We start from the raw sequence: 14713 nt of genomic DNA, 5'->3' as shown, positions 1-14713 counted from the left end.
CAGACAGCAAAAAGATTGGAATGCAATGTTTGATTATGAAGTTATGGGGCTAAGCATCCATTGACATTGTTATTGCTCAGAGTATCGCATCATTGGGTTCCTGGTTATATTATATCGTATTGTTTGTTTTGCTATCAAAACATATCAGTAAAGCTATTTTGGATATAATGAAAAGGGCAGATCATTATGTTTTGCATTTTCAACTATTGTACAGACCTGGGCAAAGTGCAGCCCGAGGGCCACATACAGCCCGTGAGCTGCTCCTGTCCGGCCCATGGACAGTTTTGAACATCAAAACCATTTATAGCTCTTTGTCTAAAGTTGATCAGTTGCTTATCTTTAACATACTGCAAAAAAATCTCTCTAGTATTTGTGAAGATTACCAAGTTTAAAATAAAAACAATCATAACATCACTGTTTCATTTTATTTTTAAGTAAAGTTGTTTTGGCCCTGGAACACAGTTCAGATTTTTCATGTTCCCCCCCCCCCAATAGAAATTAATTGCCCACCCTTGCTATAGTACTATCCTGGAGCTCTTAACTCAATGTTCAATGTAGATAAAATGTTAGCAAGGAACTGCATAGCGTTTTCCTGATTTTCACTTTCCTTTTTTTCTCTCTTCTCTTCTCAGGACCAGTCCTGTTATTAGAAAGAGTTAGGTGGCATCTTATTTTGGGGATTGTCATGGAAGGAAAACAAGTAGACTCATGTGATTTCCCTCTGATTGAATTCATCCTCAGAATGGAATCAGTTCATACACTTGGTTCACTTTATCCTGGAAGTGAATTCAGCCATTCTGTTTTGATCCAGATTTCATAAAAATCAGTCTGAATAAAGTCAATTCAGTTTTGAATTTGTCATTTGTCCAAATTGTGATTTGCACAACCCTAGTATGAAACTCTATCTTAATTTTCAGATTTTGTTCACTTTCTCTTCAGCAGTTTATTACAGCAGCTCCAAGAACATGCTAAATAGCTACCGTGGAATAAGGCATGGCATGCTTGTTCGCCACTTGGGCAGTGAGCCACAATTTTGTGTTGAATCCATCTGAGCACCTAACAATTTTGAGGACACTGGTGTGCTCAATCACAGTACTGTGAAGGAGGCCTTCAGCCTCCACTTAATGAGTTTACACAGATTGTTCCCCTGAAGCTCTCTACAAATATACCATGAAGCTTTTTACTGGGTTTCCCTTTTCACAAGGCTTTGATGTGCATCTCCTTTCACATCACCACCCACAGCTAGTAGTTTGACTGCTACTCACTGCAACCCACTTTGCATTGTCATCCTTCTTCATTTTCCTCTTTCATGTTGTTGTTTGTGTGACTTTTTCTTATAAGGTTGTTTGCTTTCAATCAGAATTACATACAGAAAGAAAATGTCTTGGATAATATTCCAGAGAGCTGACAAGGAAAAAAAAGCATTCATTTGAAATGTTGGAGGAGAGCTTTGCGAACATTATGGATTGCCAGAAAGACAAGTAAATGGGTTTTAGATCCACTCAAGTCTGAACTCTCATTGGAATCTAAAATGACTAAACAGAGGTTATCATATTCTGAACACTTAATGAAAAAACAAAATTCACTGGAGAAGACAATAATGTTGGGAAAAGTGGAAGGCAGTAAACAAAGACCTAACATGAGATGGATTGGCTTAATAAATGAAGTCCTAGCCTTTAGTTTGCCAGTCACAAGCAGGACTGTTAAATATACAACATTTGGGGATGATCAGTTCATTCATTTGCCACAAGTCAGAAGCAATTTGGCAGTTACATAAAGAGCAACACAATACTCAGGTAATACTGCAATATTTATGGTGCTTCTTCATACGTTTCTGATAACATCTGATGTACTGTGCTGCTATCCACAAAAGCTTATGCTGAATTTCTTAATTTTAAGGTACCAAAAGACTCTGTTCGTCACAAAAGGTTGCACAGTAGAGTGAGCCATGTGTGTGTTCCTGAGTGAGAGTGCATGTGTGCATGTGTGCAAGAGAGTGAATGAGCTCTGGTTAACAATAGCAGGAAAGACATAGTAATAGGGAGTAGCCCTGCTCACTGTTCCCCACCCTTGCTTTGATGGCTCCCATTGAGTTTGCCCTTCATACCACATTTTTATACAGGGAAAATCTAGTAGAAAATATGCTTTGCAGTTAGGTAAAGTAAAAGGAGAGAGCACTGCTTTACACTGAAACAACAGTTTATACAGAAAGCAAAGATTTACCACTCCTACCACCCATGCAGTTTTGCATAACACAGCTCAGCCCAAGACATATTCCAAGGCAGGGATGGTTTTCAGAATTAGGAAAACAAACAAAGAGCAAAAGAAAGATGAGAAAAGCTGGTAAGCTGCTGAGCTGTATTTTTGTTACCTACATCCTCTTTGCATAGTTGCTGTACTTTCTCCTTTTCCCCCCAGGTGAAATGACAAAGGTGTGGCAAACCTTTCTCCTGTTGAGGGCTGAGGGAGGAGCATGTGCCATTTCTAAAGGCGTTCACAGAAATCTTTTCCAGACAAAGAGTGCCTGAGAGAGATTTTAAAAAAACTACCAGAAGAACTCATCTCACCATGAAAATGTGACCTTAAAAATGGTTTTTAAGAGAGAATGATGTCTCCCAGGAAGAAAGAAGGGCTTACTGCACCAAGCTGAAACTTACCTGACAATGCTATACAATTCACTTTTCAGAAAAGGAAATACATTACAGCCCAAATCAAGTTGGCAGGAGCAGGGATTCAGTCATGAGATAAATATAGCAGTCATTTGCTTCAGGCGGCAAGGAAGAAAGGATATGCTTTCTGAGTAATGGGGAAACTGGTGTAAAAGAAGCGTCTAGAAGACAAAATGACTTAGGTAAGGCACACTGGAATTTCTTTTTCATAGAAAAAAGGTGGGGAAATGCTCTGATTTCATCTTGCTAAAAAAAAGGGCTTCTTAAAAAAACCAAGAATGGATAAATTCCGGATGATCTTCCAGTTTCTCCAGTCCAACCAGGAGTCATTTATGAATGGCATATGTGGCATTATGGCTCTTGCCAGTGCACAGATCTATGTAGCTTTTGATTTCACCTGTCCGTGTCTACCTGGTTATAATTTAGTTTATGGGATGGGTATCCTGATTGTGCCACCCCTCGTCTTATTCTTACTGGGCTTTGTGATGAATAACAATGTCTCCATGTTGGCTGAAGAATGGAGAAGACCCATAGGAAAGCGTCAGAAGGACCCTGCTGTTTTGCGTTATATGTTCTGCTCCATGGCTCAGCGGGCTATGATCGCACCTGCAGTATGGATTTCAGTGACACTGTTGCATGGAGAATGCTTTATATGCGCCTTCAGCACCACTGTGCCTATAGAGAAGTTGGGCAACAACAGTTATACACACCCACCCGAGAAGGAGTTGAGGAGGATTCTAGCTCGGATTCCCTGCAAAGAAATTTACAATGGACAAGAACTAATTGCCAAAGAGGTGGCAACTAGGTATCTGCGTTGTATCTCTCAGGTAAGCAATAAGTAGTGATGGAACAGGAGTAAGCTGATTGGAATCAAAAATCACTGTTGTTGTTATCCTTAATCATGGAAAATGGATATAGCCTTAGATAATAACATGCCTTGGCCTTGTTCATATTCGCTCACCTTGTAAGGAGAAATCTTCATATGTGCTAGTCCTGCATTCATATAGTGAGCATCTACAGTATGCAGCATAGTAAAAAAATTGCTTTCTTACTGTATTCATTTCATGTATTCTTTTCAACAAGAAGCATGAATTACAGAAGGCAGCTAAGAGGAAGAGTTAATACCTGTTTATTAATCTCCTTGCTATACTTCATTTCAAATTTCCCATTCAAATTTCTAATACAAATACAGTTAAATATATCTAATGACCTGAGCCTGACCTACGCAAGTCAAGACAGTCTCTTCCTGTTGCTTGTGGTGTTCTATCTATATTTGTTCCTTCTCGTCCTGTAAAGGATGCAAATTCTCTCCAGGTCTTCACCCGGGAATGAAGCAATAATTTGGTTTGACCACTGGCGTTCCCCTCTATCAGATACTGCCACCAGCCTGTTTCCACTGGCATTGCCTGGCACTTTGGACCTCTATCCTTCCTATGCTATGTATTAATTGGGTGATTGTTTCTTTTCTCAGGCAAGGAATATTGCATAATGGCCAAAATCCCACTGGCAGCCACATAAAGTTCATGTAAGGCCAGAGGTAATTGCAGCCAATTGGCAGGCTGCCAAGGCATCTCTCAGCCATGTTCCTGGTCATGCAGCTGATTTGGTAACTGAGATCCACCCCAACAACTCATCAATTAGCTGCAATATGTTGCACAATCTTTACACAAACACCAAGAGGATTTTCACTAGTATATTTCTTGCTGTCCATCAGTGGCTGAAGAAATACACTCTTTAAAAAATAAAAATTAAAATTAAAAAAAAAAAAGCAACGACAGGAAAACATGAGTTGAAGATAAACTGGAAAAAAATTGAATTTGCTGACATGGCAGAGAAAATTCTACTCAGGCTCAAGCCACGAGCGACCAGAGCACACTAGCAATTACAGCACTGTGGTTGTGCACATTTTATTTTATACTGCAACCTGACTCAGCATTGTGAGAAATGTTCAAATAACAGTTCAGCTCATGTTTTGGTTTGGAAAAACTTAATAACTTATTCATACTGCATTTGAGGAGAAAACAATCAGTGTATACCAGAATTGAGTATGCAATTACATACTCATCTAGTTGGGAGGAAGCACCATGGCACTCGGCAGCAGATTCCTCTCATGTAAATGTTTGCATCCCGAATCTTCCTTTTCCTGCAAATCAGCATGACCCAAGACAAAAAAATCTAGTCCAGACAGAAGGTAACATGGCTACAGTAAAGAAGAAATACTATTTTTCTACCTATCCAACCGCACCCCTTTTTGAAATGTGATGGAGCTAAGGAGCTTCAGAAGATGGAGCTCAAAGAAGGAAAACATGCCGTAAGAAGCCCTGAGCCTTGATCCCCAGATTTCAGCAGTGGCTAGATGTGTGCTTGTCCAGTAAAAAACTAGTGCACCAGCTTTGCCCATTTCTGAAGGCTAATCTGGCCAGGGTGACATATGCTCTATTCATATGTCACCTGAGGTAAAGGTTCCTCTTGACATTTAGTCCAGTCATGTCTGACTCTAGGGGGCAGTGCTCATCTCCAATTCCAAGCTGTAGAGCCAGCGTTTGTCCGTAAACAGTTTCCGTGGTCACGTGGTCAGCATGACTAGACACGGAATGCCATTACTTTCCCACCGAGGTGGTACCTATTTATCTACTTGCATTTTGCATGCTTTCAAACTGCTAGGTTGGCAGGAGTTGGACAAGTGACGGGAGCTCACTCCGTCACGTGGATTCGATCTTATGACTGCTGGTCTTCTGACCTTGCAGCACAGAGGCTTCTGCAGTTTAACCCGTAGTGCCACCGTGTCACCTAGAGTATTCTAATTTTCTCTACATGAGATTGTCTTTGGAAACTTCACTGTGGCCAAGATACTATGGCCAGATTGGTGAACAGAGATGGTTAAAATTAAAACAGAAATAACTTGTTACTAAAACTTCAATGGCTTGTGCTCCATTCCCAGATATATTTCAAAGTATTGATCATGACTTGTAATGCCCTATATGGACTGGGTTCAAACAACATGAGCCTGCCTGGGTCTGGAAAACTCCAGGGTAAATCTTTCTCTTGCTCTCATCCCCTTCACATACATGCCTGATGAAAGAAATAAGGCTTTCTTAGAGGGCTTCAAAGCGGTGGAACTGCCAAGGGAAGTTATGCTTCCAGCTGGCAAAAGCATCTTGTGCTTTTAAATGCCTTTTAAACGTCTTTTGATTTGTTGCCTAAAAATCTTTTGATTTGTTGCTTATATGTTAATCCATAACATATTCAATTGCGTTTTAATGTCATAAGTTATTGTATTTTTAAACTGATTCTGTTTTAATTCCTGTTGTGTGCCTTTTCAGGTCCTGCACTGGAAGAGAGGCAGGGCATAAATGAAGTGAACTGTCCAATCAGAAAATTCTCAGACATAAACCTGGAAACTTTTTGGCCTATACTCTCAGGACTCCTCAGGACTGGCTGGGGTATTTTGGGAGTTGTAGTACAAAATGTAACTTTTCCAGTCTCTACATGAGCTTGGCAACAGCCCCATAATTCTATAAGCAATCACATCACATCTTTTAAAGATTTCATCATACCAGCTCCGCAACACACAGACTTCTGGAAGAAGAATTTGTGATGATTTTTTTAGATGCCTTTTCTAAGAAAGATTCACAGAGTTTTGCAACATTAAAATGAACAAACATTCTCAAAAGATTAAACCATGTATTTATAATATAAAGCTGTATACGTATAATAAATCATAAAAAGAATGAATTGGCATAGTGCCACTATTAAAAACCACCCAGTCCTTTTGTCTTATATGCCTGAGAGCAGAGAATTATCTTACTCTGTTTCTGAAAATACAGTAATACCAGGGCCAGGCAGTTTCACTTGAAGAGTAACCTGTAAATTTCAGCAGAGGATGGGGGGGGGACTACAAGGGGGTACTGATAGGTATTGAGCCTTTCCCAGAAAAACATGAGCTAGGAAGCTGTAACTGCCACACTATTCTACATATTCCCCCAGGAAGTCAGTGCACTTGTGACATCTGTCCTGCAGCTTCTTAAGTCCCTGCAAATAAAATTCTTCCAATTGCTGGTGTAACCACTCATTTGCAGCATTAATTGTCTCCAGAACTCTCCCAAATCATTGTCCCTTTAGGTGTTTTTTGAGTTTGGGGAACAGATACTAGTCAGAAGGGGCCAGGTCAGGAGAATAGGGTGGATGGGACATCACTTGAAAGCCTAAGGAGGTCAGTTTTGTCATTGTTTCACCTGCAGTGTGTGACGAGGTGTTGTCATGCAACAGGATGACACCTTTGGAGAGCTTTCCTCTACATTTTTTCCTTGATGTTTTGCCTCAACTTCATCAATAAAGCACAGTAATATTTTGCATTGATGGTTGAACCCTGTTGGAGGTAATCCACCAGCAGAACTCCCTTCTTATCCCCAAAAAACTGTTGCCATTTTCTTCTGCACCAACCTTTTCACCGGAACTTCTTTGGCTTGGGGGAACCACTGTGCCTCCATTCCTTAGACCATTCCTTTGTCTCAGGATCATAACAGTAGATCCATGTCTCATCACCAGTTACCAGTTTGCCCAGGAAATTTGACTCATTTCTTGCAAAATGTTCCAAAGCAGCCACCGATGACTCCACACATTACCTCTTTTGTTTGGTTGTCAAAAATTTGGGGACCCACTATGCTGCCAGTTTTCTCATTTCTAAGTCGTTGTGGATAATGGCACCAACTCTCTCACGTGATATTCTCAGATATATAGCAATACTTTTGGCTGATATTCGGCGGTCCTCCATGATTATGTCATGGATGGCTTTCACATTTGCAGGCACAGAGACAGAAAAAAGCCTTCCACTGGGTTTCTCACTTTCAGCAACGAAATGGCCAGTTTCAAAACTGATAACTCAACGTTTAACTGTTGCATATGAAGGGCCACTGTCACCCATAGTTTGTGCCATTTCATTGTGGATCTGCTTTGCCCCTTTCCCTTGGAGAAACAAGAACTTGATTATGGTCCTATGCTCTTCCACATTGAACTTTTCTGGAGGTGCAGCCATGTTCACTTTGGACCTGAACATGGAAGATAAGTTAAAATCACAGGTAGTTGATTTTTGCACCATTGAATACAGACAAATTGGCCAATACACCCTGCAATTTATAGCTTCCTAGCTCATTTTTTTTTCTGGGAAAGGCTCAATACTTATCAGCACCGCCTCGTACTACTCTTAAAAAAGTCTTTTGTCTTGCCATCATTCCCTGAACTTGCTTTGAATCAGAGACTAGGATGAAGATCTCAATGTTTATGTGTGTGAGTTCATGGCAGGAGAGATGTTCTGTCTAATATAATGGCCTCAAGCCAATATAAAGGCACTACTAAGGCTTTATAGATTGAAATGAACTTGCTGAATTGGTATCATTACTACAAAGCTATGTAGTGCAATGTATGGTCTGAGACATATCTCCTTTACAGATCCCACCCCTTCCCCCTCACACACACACACACACACACACACACACACACACACACACACACACACACACACACACACACACACACACACACACACACACATCAGTGTGCTATGTTATGATTTATTTATTTTCTCCCCATCTAGGCCATGGGCTGGTCCTTCGTGCTGTTGATGACCTTGTTGGCATTTCTTGTTCGCTCACTGCGTCCTTGCTTCACTCAAGCCGCCTTCTTAAAGAGCAAGTATTGGTCTCACTACATTGACATTGAGCGCAAGCTCTTTGATGAAACTTGTACAGAGCATGCGAAAAGCTTTGCAAAGATTTGCATCCAGCAGTTCTTTGAAGGCATGAACAAGGACTTGAGCATGGGCCATGCACACTTTCCCGAGAAGACACCTTCAGAACCAGGAGAAGAAAAGGAAAAACTATTGGGTATCATGGATCAAGGGGCCATGAACAAACTTTTGAAGAACTGGCACAAATGCAAGCCTCCTTTGTGCCTCCACCGAGAGGTTATCCAGAACGGCTGGGTAGGAGAAACTGCACGCCCTAACCCACCTAAGAAAGAGTATGCCACCTATTACAGCAAAGTATAAGAGTGGGCTTTCAGGACAAGCAGAGAACAGGCATGACTTTAAGGAAGACCTGTTGGGAGAACCCTTTAATCGCAGAGGACCTTCAGGGATTCACAAAGATTGCAAAGACAGCCTCTAAAACATCTGTCCAGAAGTGTCTTTGAACAGGTCAGAGAAAACAACATTAAAAAGATATAGATGATGGTGGCGATGATGGAAACTTGAATTTCACTGCTGCTGTTGTAACAATCAAGATAGCCACTTCCTTTTCTAAACTCTGAAGGATCGTTCATCTTTGGCATATTTTATCGATTCTTTATTACTTTTAACAGGAGTCTGTTCTTCCATGTTCAGTCACAAAGGGTGGAGCATTCCTTCCTTTCCATAAATCTCAGCAACCACCAAATTTGGATCCAAAGGCTACCATCAATTTCTTCACATATAGGCCACCTGCAAAAAGCCAATGAGTACAAAAGCTACCAAACATTTCACTGTTTTATTCCATTTTATCTTTACTTTTTGTAAAGACAAGACAGTGAATGGACAACGTTAATATCTGTCAATGAAAAATGTTTTACTGGTAGCCTTGCAAGGATGCTTCGGGCACAGGCCAGTATTGTGAAGACGCTAGAGGGCGACACTAAACAACAAGCGGCAAATACAGTACAGTACTGTACTTGACTATAATGAGCAGGAGCTGTTGTTCCTTTGTTCCTTTTGTTTTATAACTTTGACTTTTATTACTTGCAATGATAAAATCTCCATGGAGTAAGAGAATGTGTTGAAAGATAGACAGAAGTAGATTCTGCGTGTATTAAAGGCAGTATTATAAATCCACTAAAGAGAAGAGGGAGCCGTTTCCAAAGATTACAAAATCAGCTGAAATTAGCTGTATGGTAGCTAAATAAATCAGCAGCTGCTTTCTGGCTGGCTTCATTGTGTCTGGTCTTTTGATAAACACCGAGCAGCTGCTCAAACTATCTTGGGCAATTCCTCTGAAAATGTGAAGACATTGCTCAGCTAAAGCATCTGTTCATGATGTAATGTAGTTAGCTTCTTGTTCACCTCCAATGTCTACAACACTGCTTCTTAACCTTGGGTTACTCAGGAGTTTTGGACTGCAACTCCCAGAAGCCTTCACCACCAACTGTGCTGGCTGGGGTTTCTGGGAGTTGCAGTTCAAAAACATCCGAGTAACAAAGGTTAAGAACCACTGGTCTACAAGAAGAAATGGGGTGTTGTATCGGTGCTGTAACTGGTATTGTAGCAAGGAATTGGTGTTGTTATTGTAATGAGGAGCACGTGAAGTAGGGCTAACCATCATCTCAGACACCAGGGGCCTGATTATACTTGTTTGCTTCTAGCTTCCTCAAGTAAGGTGGCCTGCTATATACTTATTTGTTAGAAGGACTGTTAGAGGGCAGTCCTTTATTTTGTGTTTGAAAGGGTGGCTAGTCCTAATCAAGTTTAAAGATAAAGGGGCTCCAAGAAGGGGAGGCAGCGAAGAGTTGAAGTTGCCTGTTACAGATTAGCACTTTGACAGCAGACTGAACAGACACACGGGTCATCTGTTCACAGTTTTCTGTACAGTACTTTGGAGACTCGTTGTTGTTTTTCTCTCTAAATAATACTAAATATAATTATTTTTAAATCTGCCTCTATCCATATGAACTGGCACAAGTGCTTGTTATAAAGACTGGGGTCCTCTTTATTGATGGTGCATAAGTAGGTTCCCTAGCCTGAAGTTACAAGCAGCACAATCATTGTCAGGCATACAGGATTGGGGAGTGGGATGATAACCAGGGTGAAGGAAAGAGGACCTCAGCTGTAGTCTGTTTAATCTCTCTGGGCTCTGTTATACCCACTTGTATCCATCTCCTTTTCCTCACCCAGATAAGACATACATCTAATTTTCACTAGGATAACAACCCTTTTTTCCATACTTGTAGGCCAGTCTACAAAAGCTTAATACAAATAAAGCTCATTAGTCTCTAAAGTATTTTTGTTGCAACAGGCTCTTTCTAAGATAGCTACTGGTTGTTTCCAGTCTGTATTACTTCAGACTGCAGGTAGACACTTGCCTAAATGAATTCTCCTCTATACAACCTGTAAAATAAATGAACACAGAAAACAAAATATCAGGGAGACATGGATGACCAAAAGAAACTTTCTGAGGAACAGAAGCACAGTACCATGTTGCCATAATTACTGCGTGTAGTGTATATCACTACAGTTCAGGGCACAACTGTCTGCATATATTAAAATAATGAGCAAACTTTGGATGGAGAGGCACTTTTGCAGGAAGATGGGATCTAACCTGCAGGTCTGGATTTGGTTTCTTAAATGTAGATTCCAGAATTACTATTTTAAAAAATGTAAAATGGTTCATTTTAACTACTTCAACTGGAAAAAAACTACCCTGTTTCCCCCAAAATAAGACCTAACCTGAAAATAAGCCCTAGTATGATTTTTCAGGATGCTCGTTATATAAGCCCTACCCCAAAAATAAGGCCTAGTTAAGTGAAATCCCACCCTCCACCATTATGCAGCAACCAGAAGGTGACATGACTATATTGGAATAAATGTAGATTATTGTACATGAAAGAAATAAAATATCCCCTGATAATAAGCTTTAATGTGTTTTTTTGGAGAAAATAATTAATATAAGACCCTGTCTTATTTTCAGGGAAACACGGTAAACAAGATACAGGAGATGCATAACCAGGTTATTATTTTTTTTAAATTGATTTAACTGAATGCAGGCACTTTGGGTTTAAATTTTAATCAGGCTAATGTTGAGGTAAAAAGATACCTAATCCCTTCTAATTGAAAGAGCCTTCCCTGCACTATTTTTCTTTTAAGAAGTTAAAAGATAAAGAACTCGTGTTTCTCTTAACCTGGTTTTTGGAAAGCAGCTGAGGGAGAAAAACTTTTACTCAGCAAAACAACCACCAGGGAAAGGGTATTAAGCATGAGCTTAACACTCAGCCTCCATCTCCCTGCACAGACCACTTCTGGTTCAAGTTGCAATTAAAAGAAACAGGAAATTGCTCATGTATCTCCCATGTTTCATCTAATTTGGCCCTGAGAATGAAGCCATGTAGATGAAACATTATACATCATGATAGAAGAGGGTCCAGTGCCTGGCTTTTTCCAAGAACCCTCAATTTTAAAATAGCAGCATGTTCTTTTGTTCATGTACTGTCAGAAGCTGTGTTCATTATAATCACCTACTTGCTCCCTCTTATACAAGTTCAACAAGTACTACAGGAATGCACAAAACACAGGAAATGTTAAGGCAAATTCACATACGCACCTTCAACAAGCGTTGGTTGTGGCCATGAGTGATGATATACAGGCTTGGGAGTCATCACAGATCCCATAATGTTATTTCCAGGACAAATACTTAGCAACAAAAGCAATTCACAGATTTTGCTACAAGTCACGAAATGCTAAGACCAAGCAATGTACATACATATGCAGTTCTCCTTGTATCCCACAGAAGGATCAGTTCAGCTGGTCTAAAAGCCTGGCCAGTACTTTCTGCATTGAAAGATATGCCATATTGCTTTCTTCTGCAAATCTGGTTTTCTCGATTTTTCGTCACACCAAAAGACAGGCTGCTGCTGCTGTACACTGGTATATCAGTGGTATATTATTAGAACTCTTACAGGTAGATATTACTTCCAGGGAAGTGTTTATGTGTCTATCCGGTATATTTCAGGTCCAGAGTAATCAAAATATACTTGAGAAGGTCAAAGAAGCGTGCTGGAAGTTATTTATTTCATACTCTGAATTACAGCCATTCATGGGAGATTCATACCCATCCTAATCAAAGATATAATGTAAAAGCTTCAACTGTTTGAATGTGGACACTGAAATATATTACAGCATTTTAGAGAAGTTGCAGAAAAAAAGAGAATCTTTCAATTAAATAAAGTTTTATTATTTGCATACCCAACCATGTAGTTACTGATTATTTTTCATTAACTACTATTTATTTGTTTGTTTGTTTTTTTGTTTATTCATTCATTCATTCATTCATTCATTCATTCATTCATTTATTTATTTATTTATTTATTTATTTATATGCTGCCCATCTAGAACATGTCTACTCTGGGTGTTTTACACATAACAAAAAATTAACTAAGGTAAAATCCAAATTAATCACAGAGTCTGTGATGGGGAAAGGAAGAGAAGAAGAAGAAAGAGAGAAAAAAGAAAAGGAGAGATAGGCTAGGTGATAGCTGTAGGGAAGGCCTGCCTATATAGTCATGTCTTCAGGTTAATCTTGAAAGCCGTCAGCGAGGGAGCCAAGCATATCTCTACAGGTAGGCTGTTCCATAGGCAAGGGGCCACTGCCGAGAAGGCCCAATTTTTAGTTTTTTCCTGCTGGACCTCTCTTGGCGTTAGGCCCCTCAGCCACCTGTCCTGACTGGAGACTATGTCTAAATGGGAGGCATATAAGCTCAAATAAATAAATAAATAAACAGGTGATACGAGTAGAACTTGGTGGAAGAAGGCACTCTGCCTTCTATATTATTATATAGTATAAAAACATTGTAAAACTTTATGAAGTTTGAATGAAATTCAATTCTTGGGGGGGGGGGGGAAACACCTCTGATTTTGAATATTGTACTTCTCTGCCCGTGATTCAAGACACCAGGAAATGGCCCAGTATTGCAATATTGTGCCCATGTTGCTAGTACATTACTACCTTTAAAACAAATAATTTTTTAAAAATCTCCTAGTTTCTTTTCATATGGGCTGTGACCTTTAGTTGCCCTTCCGCTCTCCAGTGGAGCAGTATTCCAGTGCCCCACATCCTAGATTCTTTCAAAATAAAAAAAAAAGTGGGTGGGGTGAGCTGTTCTCTTCCGAGATCAGCAAGATTTATTTTTTCAATTTATGTGAGCTATTTTATATCTGGGATAGCTTGGGGCTCATCTGTTTTACAATGGAGAGGGTAAAATAATTTTACAATTAAAAAAACTAGTTTGAAAACCTTTTCTCCAACCTTCCCCAAATTTGGCACAGTACAGGAGTAGACAGTCTGCTACAACTGTATGAAATGTGGTGGTAATGCAAAGCCAACTTAAAAGTTATACATTTTTGTTTGGGATGTCCTCAGTTTTAGAATTGCCTTATAGAGCAGTGGTCACCAAACATTTTCAGCTCACGGCTCCCTTGATTTACTGGCCACTGGCTGCAGCTCCCCCAATACAATACTTTGGGTGAGGGGGGAGAAGGAAGGAGGAAACCTGGCCTAACTAGGACTTCTGCGGATCCTGCAGCATCCCTGTTTGAGTTTGGTGGTGCTCTTGGGTGCTGCAGTGCACAGTTCGGGAACCACTGTTACAGCCTTGATTTGCTCTGCTGCACAATATAATTAATGCATTCTTGTCCAATATATTATTTGTTTTTCCTATCATTTTTTTAAAAAATCTCATTAAAAAAACCTAGATATGTTGGCTTTCACTTCAACAAAAATTAGTCTAGGATGAAAGAACTACTTGAAAATATTGCCCCAGTGCTTTCAATGTGCTATTCATTTTATGGTTTATTTTGGATCCCCCGCCCCACCCCAGTGCTTTGAAAGATATGATCTTTGATTTGCAAGAGTAGGGGGGAAATCACTAAAGTAAATTTAATCAGGCAGTCATCTTCTTTCAGTCAACTTTCTCCATACCAAAATGTCTCAATACATTATGAGCCATATATAACCCATATTGTCAGAATACAATCTTCCTGGCATTCATAATGAATAGTGAGCGGGGAGTTCATCATGAAGTTTATTCACTGTATTTTCCTCAGGTGTGCAACCTTTAGTCAAAGATCAAGTGTTGAGGATAGCCTGCTCTTCTTGTTTGTGGCTGGAGATGTCTGTGCCCAGGGCAGACTGGCTGATTCTTTGTGCTGCAGTGACTGAGCATCATTTTCTGGGCTAAGATAAAAACTGTAATAGGTTTTTTCCCCGAGCCACTGTTACCCAGACCTCTAGTCTGCTTTGGGTGCTGTG

At 40.0% G+C, this 14713-nt stretch overlaps 1 protein-coding gene across 1 annotated transcript; it reads left to right on the top strand.

The window, feature by feature from the left end:
• The first annotated feature begins 2947 nt into the window (after window positions 1-2947).
• On the top strand, window positions 2948-14224 carry CALHM1 (calcium homeostasis modulator 1). The gene is made up of 2 exons (XM_020788941.3): window positions 2948-3496; window positions 8263-14224. Exons 1-2 carry the CDS (start codon window positions 2948-2950, stop codon window positions 8713-8715), a joined length of 1002 nt encoding a protein of 333 aa, XP_020644600.2. The 3' UTR covers window positions 8716-14224.
• Window positions 14225-14713: the final 489 nt, after the last annotated feature.

The sequence above is a fragment of the Pogona vitticeps genome, chromosome 3 (assembly GCF_051106095.1).
Source record: "Pogona vitticeps strain Pit_001003342236 chromosome 3, PviZW2.1, whole genome shotgun sequence".
Taxonomy (NCBI): domain Eukaryota; kingdom Metazoa; phylum Chordata; class Lepidosauria; order Squamata; family Agamidae; genus Pogona; species Pogona vitticeps.
The sequence above is the reverse complement of the archived record's forward strand: the minus strand, read 5'-3'. Positions and strand labels throughout refer to the sequence as shown.

Coding starts and splice junctions, on each gene's coding strand:
- CALHM1 (XM_020788941.3), top strand. CDS start 2,948: ATGGATAAATTCCGGATGATCTTCCAGTTTCTCCAGTCCAACCAGGAG. Junction 3,497..8,262: donor ATCTGCGTTGTATCTCTCAG/GTAAGCAATAAG, acceptor CTCCCCATCTAG/GCCATGGGCTGGTCCTTCGT.